General features: G+C 46.9%; 1 protein-coding gene across 1 annotated transcript; it reads left to right on the top strand.

The window, feature by feature from the left end:
- The first annotated feature begins 10,783 nt into the window (after positions 1 to 10,783).
- On the top strand, positions 10,784 to 15,406 carry LOC130282408 (trypsin-like). The gene is made up of 5 exons (XM_056530630.1): positions 10,784 to 10,829; positions 10,999 to 11,152; positions 12,198 to 12,455; positions 14,136 to 14,268; positions 15,257 to 15,406. The coding sequence occupies exons 1-5, from the start codon at positions 10,790 to 10,792 to the stop codon at positions 15,404 to 15,406; spliced, it is 735 nt and encodes a 244-aa protein (XP_056386605.1). The 5' UTR covers positions 10,784 to 10,789.
- Positions 15,407 to 15,901: the final 495 nt, after the last annotated feature.

Below are 15,901 nucleotides of genomic sequence, written 5' to 3' on the forward strand. Positions count from 1 at the left end.
TCACAAATAGAACTCGCTTCCTAAACAGTAAATGAGACAATGAACCTAAATTTGTTACTGATGAAAATTAAAGACCTTTTATAAAAGAAAACGGCTCCTGAAAATCTCACCTTTAGGGGTCCCCATACCTACTGGGACATTAACCAGTCCTGCAGCAGCATCAGGCTTGTCCATGAGTGATGGACAATAGATGACTCATGGACAAGGCTGCATGAGCGGACACACCAATCACTTTCCACCACCACCACAACGAGGGACACGCCTCCTCCCACCACACACCAATCACCTCCCACCAACACAAGGAGGGACACGCTCCTCCTACAACACACCAATCACCTCCCACCACCACAAGGATGCGAGGGGAGAGAAAAAAAGATACAGGGGGCGCTCCCTGAGATAGTATTTTCACTGATGTGCACCCTTCACCACACCAACAGTGATATACCGACCTTAGAAGAGCCGCACTTTGACCTGTGCAGCCCTTATGTTAGATGAGCTGCAGCACTCCCACCGGCATCAGACTCCTAGGTTAGAAGCCGATATGCAACATAGGGAGACAATGTTGAAAAAAGCCGGTACAATGGAGGTGCTGCTCAAATGGCGAAATTACAGGAATACTCAGGCGGTGCAGGATAACAAAATTTTATTGAGAGTAATAGGACAATGCGTTTCGGCATCTGCTGATGCCTTACTCAGGTCCACTTAACAGTTCTAGAACAGTAAAAGAAGATATATCTATATATCCAAACATAATTGTACATACCGTATTTATCGGGGTATACCACGCACCGGCCTATAACACGCACCTTCATTTTACCAAGGATATTTGGGTAAAAACAGTTTTTTACCCAAATATCCTTGGTAAAATGAGGGTGCGTGTGTGTGCATGCGTATACCCCGATACATCCCCAGGAAAGGCAGGAGGAGAGGCCTTTCTTGGGGTCTAGAGCCCTGCTGCCGCCGCTTCTCTCCCGCTGGCTATCGGTGCCACTGCCCGTTCTCTCCCCCTGACTATCGGTGCCGGAAGCGATGGGGCAGCGGCGCCGATAGCCAGGGGGAGAGAAGGGGCAGCGGCACCCATTGCCGGCGCCATTGCCACGTTGCCTCCCCCATCCCCGGTTGCATAATTACTTGTGGCCGGGGTCGGGTCCACGCTGCTTCAGGCCTCCGGTGTGCGTCCCATGCGTTGTTGCTATGCACTGCACGGCACGGCGCAATGATGAGTGACGTCATTGCGCCGTGATGTGCAGCGCATAGCAACGACTCAGGGGACGCACACCGGAGGCCTGAAGCAGCGAGGACCCGACCCCGGCAACAGGTAATTATGCAACCGGGGATGGGGGAGGCAACAGGGCAGTGGTGCCGGCAATGGGTGCCACTGCCCCTTCTCTCCCCCTGTCTGTCGGCGCCACTGCCCCATTGTCGGCGCCACTTCTCTCCCCCTGGCTATCGGCGCTGGCACCGATAGTCAGGGGGAGAAAATGGGCAGCGGCGCCGATAGCCAGGGGGAGAGAAGTAAAATAGAAAAGCAAAAGAAGGAGGACGGCGCCTCGTGTAATTCCGATGATATGTATTAAAGCAAAGGATTAAGTAGTATGCTCACCTTGAGTGAACCTTGGGTTCATGCATGTAACCCCTCCGTGTTGGGGTAGTGAACGGTAGTCCGGAGCTGCAGCCTGCGGGTTGCGGCCGATGTCCTAGCAGGGATCGGCAGAAGTCTTGGAACAAAGTACGGTATGAAGAAACAGGAAAAAACCCTTTCCGTCGGTGCTGCTCCTTCTCCGGCGGTGTCCAGGCTCCGATTGATTACTCCAAAAGGAGTAATCAATCGGAGCCTGGACGCCGCCGGAGAAGGAGCAGCGCCGATGGAAAGGGTTTTTTCCTGTTTCTTCATACCGTACTTTGTTCCAGGGGGAGAGAAGGGCCGGCAGCAGGGCTCTAGACCCCAGGACAGGCAGGGGCAGAGAAGCCGGCAGCATGAACGTCCCTGCGCGTTGGTGTCAATGCAGCGTCACTAGTTCGGGGCTGGCCCGGAGCGGAGAAGAGGGCCTCCCGGTGAAGATGGACAGCCCCGGAACCACTAACCCTCCCCACCGGATGATCCCTGCAGCATAGATGGCAGAAGATGGACGGCCCGGACCATCCCCTCACAGCTAAAGCCACCCCTCACAGTTCTCTTGAGTATAAGTCGAGGGGGGCATTTTCAGCACAAAAAATCGTGCTGAAAAACTTGGTTTATACTCGATTGTACACGGTAAGTGGGACAAGGAGTGAAGAAATAAAACAGAAATTACTAAGAAGGGAAGTGTATTGGATCACGAAATTAAGCGCTATGTCCCCGAATGTTATTAATGAAAATTGCAATTTCATTGTGTTTTTATGAATCTTTCCATGCTGTTCTGATGTAATATTACATGGAAATACAATCTACCATTAGATTTAATTGTTTTATATATGGTTTTAATTAATAGAATTAATAGATCTCGCGAGACTATGGTCCATAAGTAGTGGTGGGGGTGTTATTCATGTTAGGCTTGAGAAAGGGAGAGATCCTGAAACATCGCTAATCATGCTCCCCTGTGAGTGAGCTTCCAGTCGCTGTCTACAGAATCAAGCAAGGTGTACAGCCAGCATGGGCATTCTGGCACGATGCCCCAGTGGGAGCAGAAGAAAATGATCCTATGCTGTAGACCGTATCAGCGAACGTGCACTGGGTGATTATGTTGTGTCTTTATACACTGTTCCCGTATTTAAAAGTTTTTTGTATGTAGACATACGGCTGAAGTAAAGTGATGTTTTTTGAACGCAAGTTTTGTTGTATGAGTGCTACTTTTACTGAACCCTGTGGGGGCTGAACTGAAGGAGGGGGAGACGGGCACAGTGGAGCACACTTTCAGTTTCGCGAGATGGGAGGTTTTTCTGGATATCTGACAGGAGAGGAGCAGCTAGAGGAGCTAGAGGGTTATGAGGAAGGCGAGATAGGACCCAGACACACCGTGGCAGTATGCAGTGGAGATGGAGGCAGGGAGTCACTTGCACAAATAGCACGATGCATGCTCACTTGTTTGCGTAGTGACAGCCGTATTGTCACCACTCGGCAGCGGGATGACTTCTGGGTCTCCACCTTATTGGACCCTCGCTACAGGCACAAAATGGGGGCCTTTTTACACCCACTGAGAGGGAGGACAAACTGCCCTACTACAGAGATATCCTACGTAGTCAGCTGGTCGATGCCTATCTGCGCCATCATCCATCCTTTCTCAGGTCTGACTTGGGGGGCCCTTTGCACTCACCTTCCACTGCCATGGCTGCTGGGGAGGGGTGGGGTGGCAGGAGCAGTACCAGCTCCACCAGCCTGAGTCTACAGTCGCTGATGAGTAGCTTTCTTCACCCACATAGTGAGCAACTAATAAGCAGCAGGTACACCTGGAGCAGGACCTGAACCAGCAGGTGGTGGCATACCTTGACATAACCATGTCAACACACCTTGAAGATCTGCTGGACTTCTGGGCAGCCAAAGTTGATTTCTGGCTGCAACAAGCAGAGTTTGCCCTGGAAAAGCTGTCCTGCCCGGCCAGTGGTGTGCCATCAGAGCGGGTGTTTAGTGCGGCCGGGGCCATAGTCACCCCAAGGCGAACTCGTCTGTCCATGAAAAATGTGGAGAGTCTGATCTTCATGAAGATTAATCAGGCATGGATCAGCCAGGATTTCCATCCACCAATGCCAGATGCCTCATAGTAGATTGATCATGCTGCTACACCAACACTTCACAAATATGGATAGTGCAAAACAGATTTGAGACGCTGCTCCCCAGTTACAGACATTCCTCTGCATGCATTGAGGGTATGCATTACGTAAAACATAACTTTTAATAATATTCTTAGGATAAAAAAATAAAATAATTTTTTCTTTAAATCAAACAAAAGGAAAGGTGTGCAAAAAACACCATGTGCCACCTACACCACCAAGTATTGATGAGATGCAAAGACCTCTAAAAGGTGGAAGGGAACAATGTATGGTCCATTGTAACTGGCGGGGGTAAAAACTTCCCCTGTAAGGCCCTACTCTCACATTATTAATTCCCTTCTTGTCAAATGTTACTCGCCCTAAAAAGGGCAGCCTCACACAGTAACCTCTCCCTAAAATGGGCAGAAAAATGTGCTACAGTACGCTTAAAAAACGTATTTGAGTACAACACCAGCAGGTGATAACTTTAGTCTGTTCTTTCTCAGTATGTAGGCCCTTGACAGATTAACAGGTACAAAATAGTTGTCAGGGTCCGGACTAGCGGCTGGTGAAGACACTGGGGAATCGGTTCTAAGCAGTTACTGGTGTTCACCAGAGCCCGCCGCAAAGCAGGATGGACTTGCTGCGGCAGTAACTACCAGGTCGTGTTCCCCAGTAGCGACTCGACCTCTCTGGCAGCTGAGACTGGCACGGTACACAAGGACTAGACAGAGGCGAGGTCAGACGTAGTAGAAGGTCAGGGCAGGCAGCGAGGTTCGTAGTCAGGGGCAACAGCAGAAGGTCAAGGTACACAGGCTTGGGACACACTATAATGCTTTCTCAGGGCACAAGGCAACAAGATCCGGCAAGGAGAGGAAGGGGAAGTGGGTTTTTATAGGTTAGGGAGTGATAGGAAGTGATTGGGCCAGGCACCAATTAGTGGTGAACTGGCCCTTTAAATTTTAGCAAGTCGGCGTGTGCGCGCCCTAGGGAGCGGGGCCGGACACACCGGGAGGAAGCAGACGGGGGCGAGAGGTGAGTGAGACGGGGCACGTTCCGAGGGCGGACAAGAGCCGTGCCTCGGATCGCGTCCCCTCCGGGGACCAGAGAGCAGCGCTCGCGGTCAGCAATGCCGCCTGGAGTGCTGCAGACAGAGGCACGCTGTGAGCGCTCCGGGGAGGCAGCGGGACCCGGAGCGCTCGGCGTGACAGTACCTCCCCTTGGGTCTCCCCCTCTTCTTGGAACCGAGGAAACTGTAGATGAGTTCTTTGTCTAGAATATTGTCCTCTGGCTCCCAAGACCTCTCTTCGGGGCCACAATTCTCCCAATCAACAAGAATTTTTTTTTTTTTACCTCTAACAATCTTTGAAGCGAGAATTTCTTTAACCGAGAAGACGTCAGAGGAGCCCGAGACAGGAGCAGGAACGGTGACCTTGGGGGAAAAGCGGTTAAGAATGAGAGCTTGTAGCTAGGGACACGGAACCGAATATATTTGGCAGAGAGCCACACTTTGTCACCAGGGGTAAAGACAGGAGGAATTCTTCTCTTCTTGTCCACATATTTCTTCATACGAGAGGAGGCCAGCGAGAGCGACTTTTGAGTCTCCTTCCAAATAGAGGAAAAGTCCCGGGTCAAATCATCTACGGCAGGGACTCCAGATGAAGTGGGGATAGGGAGGAGGGGAAGCGGGTGACGTACATACACCACAAAGAATGGAGACTTGACGGATGACTCAGAGTCTTTGAAATTGTATGAGAATTCAGCCCAGGGTAACAGGTCAACCCAATCATCTTGGCGGAAGGAGACAAAATGTCGCAGGTAGTCACCAAGTATTTGGTTTACTCTCTCCACTTGTCCATTAGATTGCGGGTGGTAGGCGGAGGAAAAATTAAATTTAATCTTTAATTGGGTGCAGAGTGCTCTCCAGAATTTGGAGACGAATTGAACGCCTCTATCGGAGACGATATGCGTAGGCAGTCCGTGGAGACGAAAAATGTGCAAAAAAAAATGCTTCGCCAATTGTGGCACAGAAGGGAGGCCAGGGAGTGGAACGAAATGGGCCATTTTGGAGAATCGATCAACGACCACCCAAATGACAGTGTTGCCATGGGATACAGGAAGGTCAGTGACGAAGTCCATCGCTATGTGTGACCAAGGCTGTTCGGGTACTGGCAGAGGAAGAAGAAGACCCGCAGGCCTTTGGCGAGGAATTTTATCAAGAGCGCAGACAGTACAGGAGCGTACAAAGTCAGTTACGTCTTTTTCAAGGGAAGGCCACCAATAGTGTCTGGCAATCAACTGAGTGGATTTCTTGATTCCAGCGAGACCCGTCAAGTGGGAGAAGTGACCCCAATTGAGAGTCCGGAGGCGAAGACGTGGGGGGGACAAAGGTTTTCCCTGGAGGAACTGGTGCCAGGGAAGCCGGAGCAGCAGAGATCAGACACTCAGGGGGAACCATGTGTTGGGGAAAGATTTCTGCCTCCGTGGCATCAGTGGAACGAGATAGGGCATTCACCCTGACATTCTTGTCTGCAGGACGAAAATGTATCTGGAAATTAAAGCGGGCGAAGAACAATGACCACCTGGCCTGGCGATGATTTAAGCGCTGAGCGGACTGTAGGTATGACAGATTTTTGTGGTCAGTGTAGATGGTGATCGGGTGGAGAGACCCTTCCAGGAGATGCCTCCACTCCTCGAGTGCCATTTTAATGGCCAGCAATTCTCGGTCACCAATAGCGTAATTTTTTTCAGAAGGAGAAAATGTTTTTGAGAAAAAACTGCAAGTGATGTTTTTTCCTTTAGCATTTTTCTGAAGAAGAACCACCCCGGCTCCTACTGAAGAGGCGTCCACCTCGAGGAAGAATGGCTTCAGAGGATCAGGCCTAGTCAAGACTGGTGCGGAGGCGAAGGCGGCCTTAAGGCGAGTAAAAGCTTCTTCCGCTTGGGGAGGCCAGGATCTCGGATTCGCATCTTTCTTGATCAGAGCCACAATGGGAGCCACGATAGTGGAGAAGTGGGGAATAAACTGACGGTAGTAATTAGCGAATCCGAGGAAGCGCTGGATAGAGCGAAGTCCAGAGGGGCGTGGCCAATCCAAGACTGCGGAGAGCTTATCGGGGTCCATTTGAAGGCCCTGTCCTGAGACCAGATATCCTAGGAAAGGAAGACAGGTACGTTCAAAGAGGCATTTTTAAATTTTGGAGTAGAGATGGTTAACTCGGAGGCGCTGGAGCACTTGGCGAACATGGAGGCGGTGTTCCTCTAGATTAGAGGAGAAGATGAGAATGTCATCGAGATAGACCACCACACAAGTATACAACAAGTCCCGGAAGATCTCATTGACAATGTCTTGGAAGACTGCAGGGGCGTTGCAAAGACCGAATGGCATGACCAGGTATTTGAAGTGACCATCTCTAGTGTTAAAAGCAGTTTTCCACTCATCTCCTTCACGAATTCTGATGAGATTGTACGCGTCCCTGAGGTCAAGCTTAGTAAAAATCTTTGCTCCGCGCAGCCGGTCAAAGAGTTCTGAGATGAGTGGCAGAGGGTAGCGGTTCTTTATAGTGATCTTATTGAGACCGCGGTAGTCTATACAAGGGCGTAGAGACCCATCATTCTTGGCAACAAAGAAGAATCCTGCTCCAGCAGGAGAAGAAGACTTCCTGATGAAACCTTTTTTGAGATTCTCCTGAATATACTCCGTCATGGCCTCAGTTTCCGGAGTGGAGAGAGGGTAAATCCTGCCACGGGGCGGCGTGGTCCCAGGGAGCAAGTCAATAGGGCAGTCGTAGGGCCTATGTGGTGGTAAGACCTCTGCCTGTTTTTTGCAAAAGACGTCAGAAAAGTCTTGATAGGCCTTTGGAAGGCCGAGCAAAGGAGAAGCAATAGAGACTTGGCTGGTGGGAAGCGACTTAAGGCAGCGTGAGTGGCAGGAAGAGCCCCAGGATTTCATGTCCCCCGTGGTCCAGTCGAGGGTAGAAGAATGCCACTGGAGCCAGGGTAAGCCAAGAAGGATGTCAGAGGTGCAGTTAGACAGGACAAAGAACTCAATCTTTTCTTGATGGAGAACCCCCACAGTCATACGTACAGGTGCCGTGCGGTAACGCACGATAGAATTCAGTTGTTTTCTGTTAACTGAGGAAATGTAGGAGGGCTTGACTAGACGGATAACAGGGATGTTAAACCGGTTGATGAAGGAGGCTTTTATGAAGTTTCCTGCTGCACCGGAGTCCAAGAATGCCTCCGCAGAAAAGGAGGCTTTATCAGCTGGAGAAATCCGCACCGGAATAGTCAGGCGTGGAGAGGAGGAATTTACACCCAGTGACGCCTCTCCCACGTTCACTATGTGCGAGCGTTTCCCTGATGCTGAGGACGAAGAGGACAATCCTTTAGAAATGTTCAGAGCTCGCACAGTATAGGCATAAGTTCTCGTTCCTCCGGCGAGTCCTCTCTTGCTGGGTCAGGCGAGACCGGTCCACTTGCATAGCCTCCTCAGCCGGAGGCACAGTAACAGACTGCAAAGGATGCTGGAAGAGAGGAGCCAGGCGTGGGTATCGCCTGGTACGAACGAGATCTTTCTCATGGCGGAGCTCCTGACGTCTCTCAATGTAGCGCATATCAATGCGGGTAGCAAGGTGGATTAGTTCAGTCAGGGAGGAGGGTATCTCTCGTGCGGCCAGACAATCCTTAATATGGCTGGATAAACCTTTTTTAAAGGTCGCGCAGAGAGCCTCATTGTTCCAGTCCAACTCAGAGGCCAAAGTCTGGAATTGTATGGCGTATTCACCCACAGTAGAGTCTCCTTGGACAAGGTTCAGTAAGGCAGTTTCCGCGGATGAGGCACGGGCAGGTTCCTCAAAGACACTGCAGACTTCAGAAAAGAAGGACTGGACGGAGGCAGTGGCAGGATCGTTGCGGTCCCAAATCGGCGTGGCCCAGGCCGAGGCCTTCCCAGAAAGTAGACTGACGACGAACGCCACCTTAGACCGTTCTGTGGGGAATTGGTTCGACAACATCTCTAAGTGCAGGGAGCATTGGGACAGGAATCCCCAGCATTTTTTAGAGTCCCCGTCAAACTTATCTGGGAGAGACAGGCGGACTCTAGCAGAAGAAGCAGCAGCTCGGAGAGGAGGAGATGCTGGAGCTGGCGGTTGAGGCTGTGGAGGCAGGAGCTGTTGAATCATGGCGGTCAACTGCGACAGCTGTTGTCCTTGTTGAGCAATTTGCTGGCACTGCTGGGCAACCACTGAGGTGAGATCAGTGTGGCTTGGCAGCGGTACCTCAGCGGGATCCATGGCCGGATCTACTGTCAGGGTCCGGACTAGCGGCTGGTGAAGACACTGGAGGTGGATCCTCTGTACCAGAGAGGCGATGACGCGGGCCGTACTGGGGAATCGGTTCTAAGCAGTTACTGGTGTTCACCAGAGCCTGCCGCAAAGCAGGATGGACTTGCTGCGGCAGTAACTACCAGGTCGTGTTCCCCAGTAGCAGAGGCACGGCTCGTGTCCGCCCTCGGATCGCGTCCCGTCTCACTCACCTCTCGCCCCCGTCTGCTTCCTCCTGGCGCGCGCGGCCCCGCTCCCTAGGGCGGGCGCGTCGACTTGCTTAAATTTTACACTATAGTACACTACATAGATGTAAGTATGTGGTATGCACTTGTGAGGGCAGAAAAATGCACTACAGTATGCTTAAAAATATGTATTTTTGCACAACACCAGCAGTACACAGTTGCTGTGTACTAAACACAAAATTGCACTCTCTCATAAACTATTAGGAATAGACTGCTGAGTATTATACCGTCTACTGTACATACTAGTATAACTAGCAGATTTGTTGTGGAACAAAGACACAGAATTGCGCTGAAAAATTATTCCTGCCTCCTTATGAAGTTGAGGCAGCTTTTTAAATGTATGAGGCAACACACAGCCCACCATTTTAGATGCCCTGGAGCCTGGACGTCACTTAATGGAGTTTAATGAAGTGATTCGAGCGATAGAATTGGGGCGATATTCACATTCATTGCAAATCAAATTTTTCATGAAATTCTTAATGAATTCGGGTTCGCCAGCTTCGATCCACTCATCTCTAGGTGACACCATTTTTTACCACACCGGGTGATACCAACTCTAGCAACACTACTCGTGTTTATATAAAAGAAAGGCCATCACATGTTGAAATTATGGTATGTCGGGTGTTGGGGCCATCGTAGGTCGGGGGGGAGGTCACTATATATATATATATATATATATATATATATATATATATGTGTGTGTGTGTGCTCAAGTTATGTACCTGAAAAACTGTTAATAATGTTACTTAAAGTTATTTATATTATATTCAATATTATCATGTACATGTTGTGTATATAATAAACATGCTGAGGTGGCCTATTTCAACACATCTTTTGTCCTGGTATTTTATGTTGGGGTATTAGTTATGGTTGTAATATGGGTAATATGGCTTTGGCTTTGTGCTTCTAGTGGGAAACATAATCTAAAAATCTAGAGTTCAGCAAATACGCTGCAGAAATTCCGCAGGTAACCCGCCTGTGTGAAAAGACCCTAAGGGTGTAAATTTTACCTTCAATTGGATGGATACATTTCTTTGGTGATTTCATAGTTTCTTAGTCCATATGTTTGAATACAGAAGCAGATCAAGTCCATTTCGAGGCCATTACTCCAAATACAAAGGCAGAATTAATAAACCTTGACAATAAGACGGTCTATGCTAGTGGTGGTACATGTGCACCAACTCCCATACAGATCACGCACCTAAATGTACCAGTTACAGTAACACAATCTAAAGACAAACAACGTATGTGACATGTGTACTACTTACCTTCCTAGATGACAAAAATGATCATCCAGGGTTACAAACATATCTACTGTATAGATACATTAAGAACTTCGTGACCTTCATCCACAGTTTACCATTTATATTTTAGGTTATGTGGATATTCATTAACTTTCCTACGCATGGTGAGAAGGTCAGAGGGAAGATAACCTGATAAGTTTTTGGGTATAAATATCAGTCGTTCATGCTCCATACTCATCTCAGATCCACCATGAAGTTTCTTCTGATCTGTATGCTCCTTGGAGCAGTTGGTGAGTCCAGTGGTTCCTTCCTATGAGTTTAACGGATAATTTTGATATATTTTGCTTTCTAATACTTTTTGATGTTTTTAACTATTTTCTCTATTATTGTTTCAATTTGTTGCTTTTATAAGAAGTCAATGTAAACAGAATCTAACTTGAGTAATGTTACTTTTCTCAGCTGCTTTTGAGGATGATGATAAGATTGTAGGAGGTTACACCTGCACCAAGAACTCCGTCCCCTACGTGGTGTCTCTGAACTCCGGCTACCACTTCTGTGGTGGATCCCTGATCAACAACCTTTGGGTCATCTCTGCTGCTCACTGCTACAAGGCGTAAGTTACCTGAATTCTGACCAAGAAGGAACCATTAAATTCGAGTCTACACCCTTTGACCTTCATTATTACTTATTATTCTCTAGAGTAGCTCAGAAGCGCATGGCAGCCATGTTCAGTACGGCTCCCTGCCACTGCGGGTTATTGCCAGATTATGGGCAGGGAACTGTATCCATGACATGTGAAGCACCATTCTTGGGCATCATGGTCCCTGCCCTACCAACAGATATCTATCTGTAATCTGAAGTGCTCATATTTTAGTCCAGAACATTGAGATATTTAATCATTTGAATTAATGTCCTAATACCATACACATTGTGGCTCATATGATTGGTGCTATCTCCTGAGGATGCCGAGCAAACTCGGTAGAAACACGTCAAGAACCTTGCACATATTTAGTAGAGCTCCAGTTGTTTGTCATGTGGTTGCTATGGGCAACACATTGGTTAAATAATGCTTAAATGTTTACCTGACTGAAAATTGTTCAGTAAAATTAGCAGAGTCCAGTTTAATCTGGGTTATAAGGTTGTTAACTAGGGCATACTAAATGTTGACTTTTATGAGAATACACAATAAAAATTAAGTTTAAGGCACGTTGTTGGCAACAAGTTGGCAAGTTGTGTATATATATATTCTCTAAAGTAGAGCGGTACAATACAACTGTGGCCTTTAAGGAGTACTCCAGTGTACCCCTGAAAGAAGCCATGGCCGACACACCCCCTCCATGTATCTCCGCTTCATGGAGGGGAGCGTGATGCCCTATTTCTGCAGATTGCCGAGGCACCATGCAGGAGATTGCGGAGGGTTCCAGTGGTCGGACCTCCCCACCATGACATATAACTAGGGGATAAGATGTACTTCACTACAGTACCCCTTTAATACCAGAATTTTATACTATAATTGTGCTTCATCCATATCTGTGCCACACCACAGACCAATGGGGTTATATATGATGTATGTCCTTACTGCTCCACCATTTTAAATATATATTTAAAACATAGAAAGGTTTATATCTCATCTCATAGATCTTTATTTGTTTTAATAGGAGCTTTCAGGTCAGACTGGGAGAACACAACATCGCTACCAGTGAAGGCACCGAGCAGTTTATCAACTCCGCCAAGGTCATCAGACATGGAAGCTACAACTCCAGAACCCTGGACAATGACATCCTGTTGATCAAGCTGGCCTCTGCTGCCACCCTCAACTCCTACGTCAAGGCTGTTGGTCTGCCCACTGGTTGCGCTTCTGCCGGAACCAGCTGTCTGATCTCCGGATGGGGCAACACCCTCAGCAGTGGAAGTAAGTTGAGACTTTCATATTTCTAAGCACTGTCAATATTATTGGAGTAAGTACAAGTTAATAGGGATTTATGACATGTTATGAGTTGGAGTCTGCTTAGGGGTGGAGATTGCTAAGGGCTGGTATTGTTAATAGGCAGAGTGGCATTACCTCACCGGTAGAGTCATTGTGTCGTCAGTGCTTATCACATTTACCAGGACATCAATCTTCCTCCCCATTCTTATGGTTGTCATCAGAGGTTGGTTTGCTCTGCTTTTACAAAGCTCTAGCGTTGTATTGATATACAATGAATTTGCTAGGGCCATAGTGCTGCGGCTGGGATCAGTGGAGTTACCATCCATGAGGAGATGAACCCTGACCAATGGGCGCTTATTCTATAAGATTGTGAGTAGCATTTAGTATTCAAAGTCAATATGTCAGAGATGATTTTAAGAAGTGAGAGCAGCTCGCATGGCAATTAAGTTCTTCCAGTGGATTCATCTGACTGGCTGCAAATTCGATTCCGATAGACAACCAGATAACTCAAATGGCCAATGAAGCATGCATAATTCTACTGATAAATTGTTTGGTGCACCGAAATAAATATTTACAGGCTGGTTAAAGGGGTACTCAGCCCCTAGACATCTTATCCCCTATCCTTTGGATGTCTGATCATGGAGGTCCCGCCGCTGGGACCCCACGATCTTCTGCAGCATCCGGCGTTCTCGTGCCATCACGCCCGTCCTCCTCAATGCAAGTCTATGGGTGGGGTTGTCTCTTCCAACGCCACCTATTCTTCAGTCCTCTTTTTTTCTTCCTGCCTCTGATGACATTCAAACCCTGCAGAAGCTGCTCATCATTGGTTGGCTTATCGGGCAGTTCCTACAGTGTGGGCATGTTATTAAATGGGGAACAAGGCGCCATCGGGATATGGACATTTAAGTAATGGTATTTTTTTTTTTTTATATTCTGGAAGCACCATGGGTATTTCCTTAAGAATAAAATCTTAAATAGACTTTAAGAAATTAAAGACTATGAACACTTTGGACTGATATTTTTTCTACTTGAATGTAAAGTTCATCATTCAGCTGGCAGACCACATTTTTTAATCCTGACTTTTAGAAATGGACCAATCATTGTCCATTTTAGAGTATGGTTGGCCAATTTAAGACTGTGAGCGCTCTGGTAACACATCATAGTATATGCAGGTATAACTTTCTTATTGGTTTTTGACGTATACCTTGATGTTGGACCAAAAACATGATGAGAATGCAGCTTATTGTAGGGAACAGTTGTGTTGTATCCTTAGTATTTTATTCACTGGGCCATCCGTGTAATGCTTAGACATGATGGGTCCAACAGAACAAATACTGCTCTTTGTGGTTCTCCTTTTCTAGAATTTTAGTAGGTGGCTACTACCCAGGACCTCCACCATTGGTACCATGATATATGTATATAATTGTTTTGAGATCTTTCCCAGCTACAGTGGTCACTGTATATGGATAATACCTTTTTTGTAATAGTTATTAACGTATAACTGGAAAATTATATATTTTGTAGAGATATCAGGTATGAGCTGCAATTGTGTAGAAACCATACTGTTAAATGTGATGATTGATGTTTTCTATCTGAATTCAGTTAATAATATTTGTATCTACTAACCATATAATATGTTAATATTTTATATTCTTTTACTTGCAGCAAGCATGCCCAACCTCCTGCAGTGCCTGAACGCCCCCATCCTGACCGCCTCCCAGTGTAGCAACGCCTACCCCGGAGAGATCACCGGCAACATGATCTGTGTTGGATATCTGGAAGGAGGCAAGGATTCCTGCCAGGTAATGTTTCTTTTTTGCAAATGTTCATACTTTACCAGGCTAAGTGAGGATAAGACCAATCATAGGCCACAGTTCATTGATCAGTAACCAACAAAGGCTAATGGATTTCCTGGCCTACTGAATGATATTGATGGGATTTTGACACTTTTTCATTGATGGTCTATCCTCAGGAGAAGTCATCAATATCCAGTTTCAACACCCAGGAATGACAATCACCAGTGCCCCCCGTACACAGAAGACAGGTCCAGAAGCAGACACGATAGTTTGTGTAGTGGCCGTGCAGGGTTACTGCATCACCGCTTCCACCAAAGAAAACGGTACCCATCAGTAACCTAGCACGTCCACTACACAATGTACAGAGCTATCTGTTTCAGGCTATGTTCTCTGTTTTTGTGAACAGCATAATCGGCATGAGTGCTTGGTGCTTGGTTATCCTGAGGATAAATCATCTATCAAAAACATCCTGAGAAATCACTTTAAAGGGAATTTAACATTTCCTATGTACCGGTGATGGAATTCCTGGACATTTGGCCCTTGCTGACGATCTTAAAGGGGTACTCCACCCCTAAACACCTTATCCCTTAACCAAAGGATAGGGGATAAGATGTCTGATCGCGGGGGTCCCACCGCATGGGACCCCTATGATCTTGGCTGCGTCATGCCCCCTCAATGCAAGTCTATGGGAGGACCGTCATGCCCCCTCTCATAGACTTGAATTGAGGGGGAGTGGCCGTCATGTCACAAGCCTCCGGCGCTGCACCAGATGCTCCTTTGGATAGAGGATAAGATGTCTAGGGGCAGAATACCTCTTTAAGTTTTTGGCATAAAGTGGGTGAAGAACCCCATTCTAACTTCCTGTACAAGTACTGGGGATACAATATATTTTAGGGAAGCACTGATGAGGAGTTTATAAGTTCTTGGTATTTAATAGAATGTTTTTACTGCATTTCCATCAAAATCTAATAATTGTTCTCTGTTAACCCCTTAGGGTGACTCCGGTGGACCCGTGGTCTGCAATGGACAGCTCCAGGGTGTTGTCTCCTGGGGATATGGCTGTGCCCTCAGGAACTATCCCGGTGTCTACACCAAGGTCTGCAACTACAACTCCTGGATCTCCAGCACAGTGGCCGCCAACTAAACATCTTTATTTTGTTTGTCTTTTTCTCTTCTCATTTCAATAAAAAAGTTAAACTCAACTAAGGTTTAAGTTTACATAACATATTGAACTAGAAAAGTTTTTTTTTTATCTGAAGATAAAAAAAATATAAAGATAATAATATAAAGGAAGACTAAATAGACCAGCTGGTCTTTTTCTAAAAAACAATCTTCTACGTTTCTATGTTACCCATCCATCTGGATCAATATATCCGGAAATGTTTATCCAGAGGCAAATCAAACAAATCATATGAGGTATTTGCCAATTGTTCTTTTTTAAGGAGAGAAAAAATGGCTTCTTAAAGGGGTAATCCACTGGAAAACATTTTCTTTTAAATCAACTGGTGCCAAAAAGTTAAACAGAAAATGTTGTAAATTACCACTATTTAAAAAGTCCCAATCCTTCTAGTACTTATCAGCACAGGAAGATATTTTCTTTTTCAATTTCCTTTCTGTCTGACCACAGATAGAATTCACG

Source organism: Hyla sarda, chromosome 7 (genome assembly GCF_029499605.1).
Source record: "Hyla sarda isolate aHylSar1 chromosome 7, aHylSar1.hap1, whole genome shotgun sequence".
NCBI lineage: Eukaryota > Metazoa > Chordata > Amphibia > Anura > Hylidae > Hyla > Hyla sarda.

Excerpts from the sequence above, each read along its gene's own strand:
- LOC130282408 (XM_056530630.1), top strand. The coding sequence starts at position 10,790 with ATGAAGTTTCTTCTGATCTGTATGCTCCTTGGAGCAGTTG. Across the intron at positions 12,456-14,135 it reads ACCCTCAGCAGTGGAAGTAA|CATGCCCAACCTCCTGCAGT; the intron begins GTTGAGACTTTC and ends ACTTGCAGCAAG. Across the intron at positions 14,269-15,256 it reads GAGGCAAGGATTCCTGCCAG|GGTGACTCCGGTGGACCCGT; the intron begins GTAATGTTTCTT and ends TTAACCCCTTAG.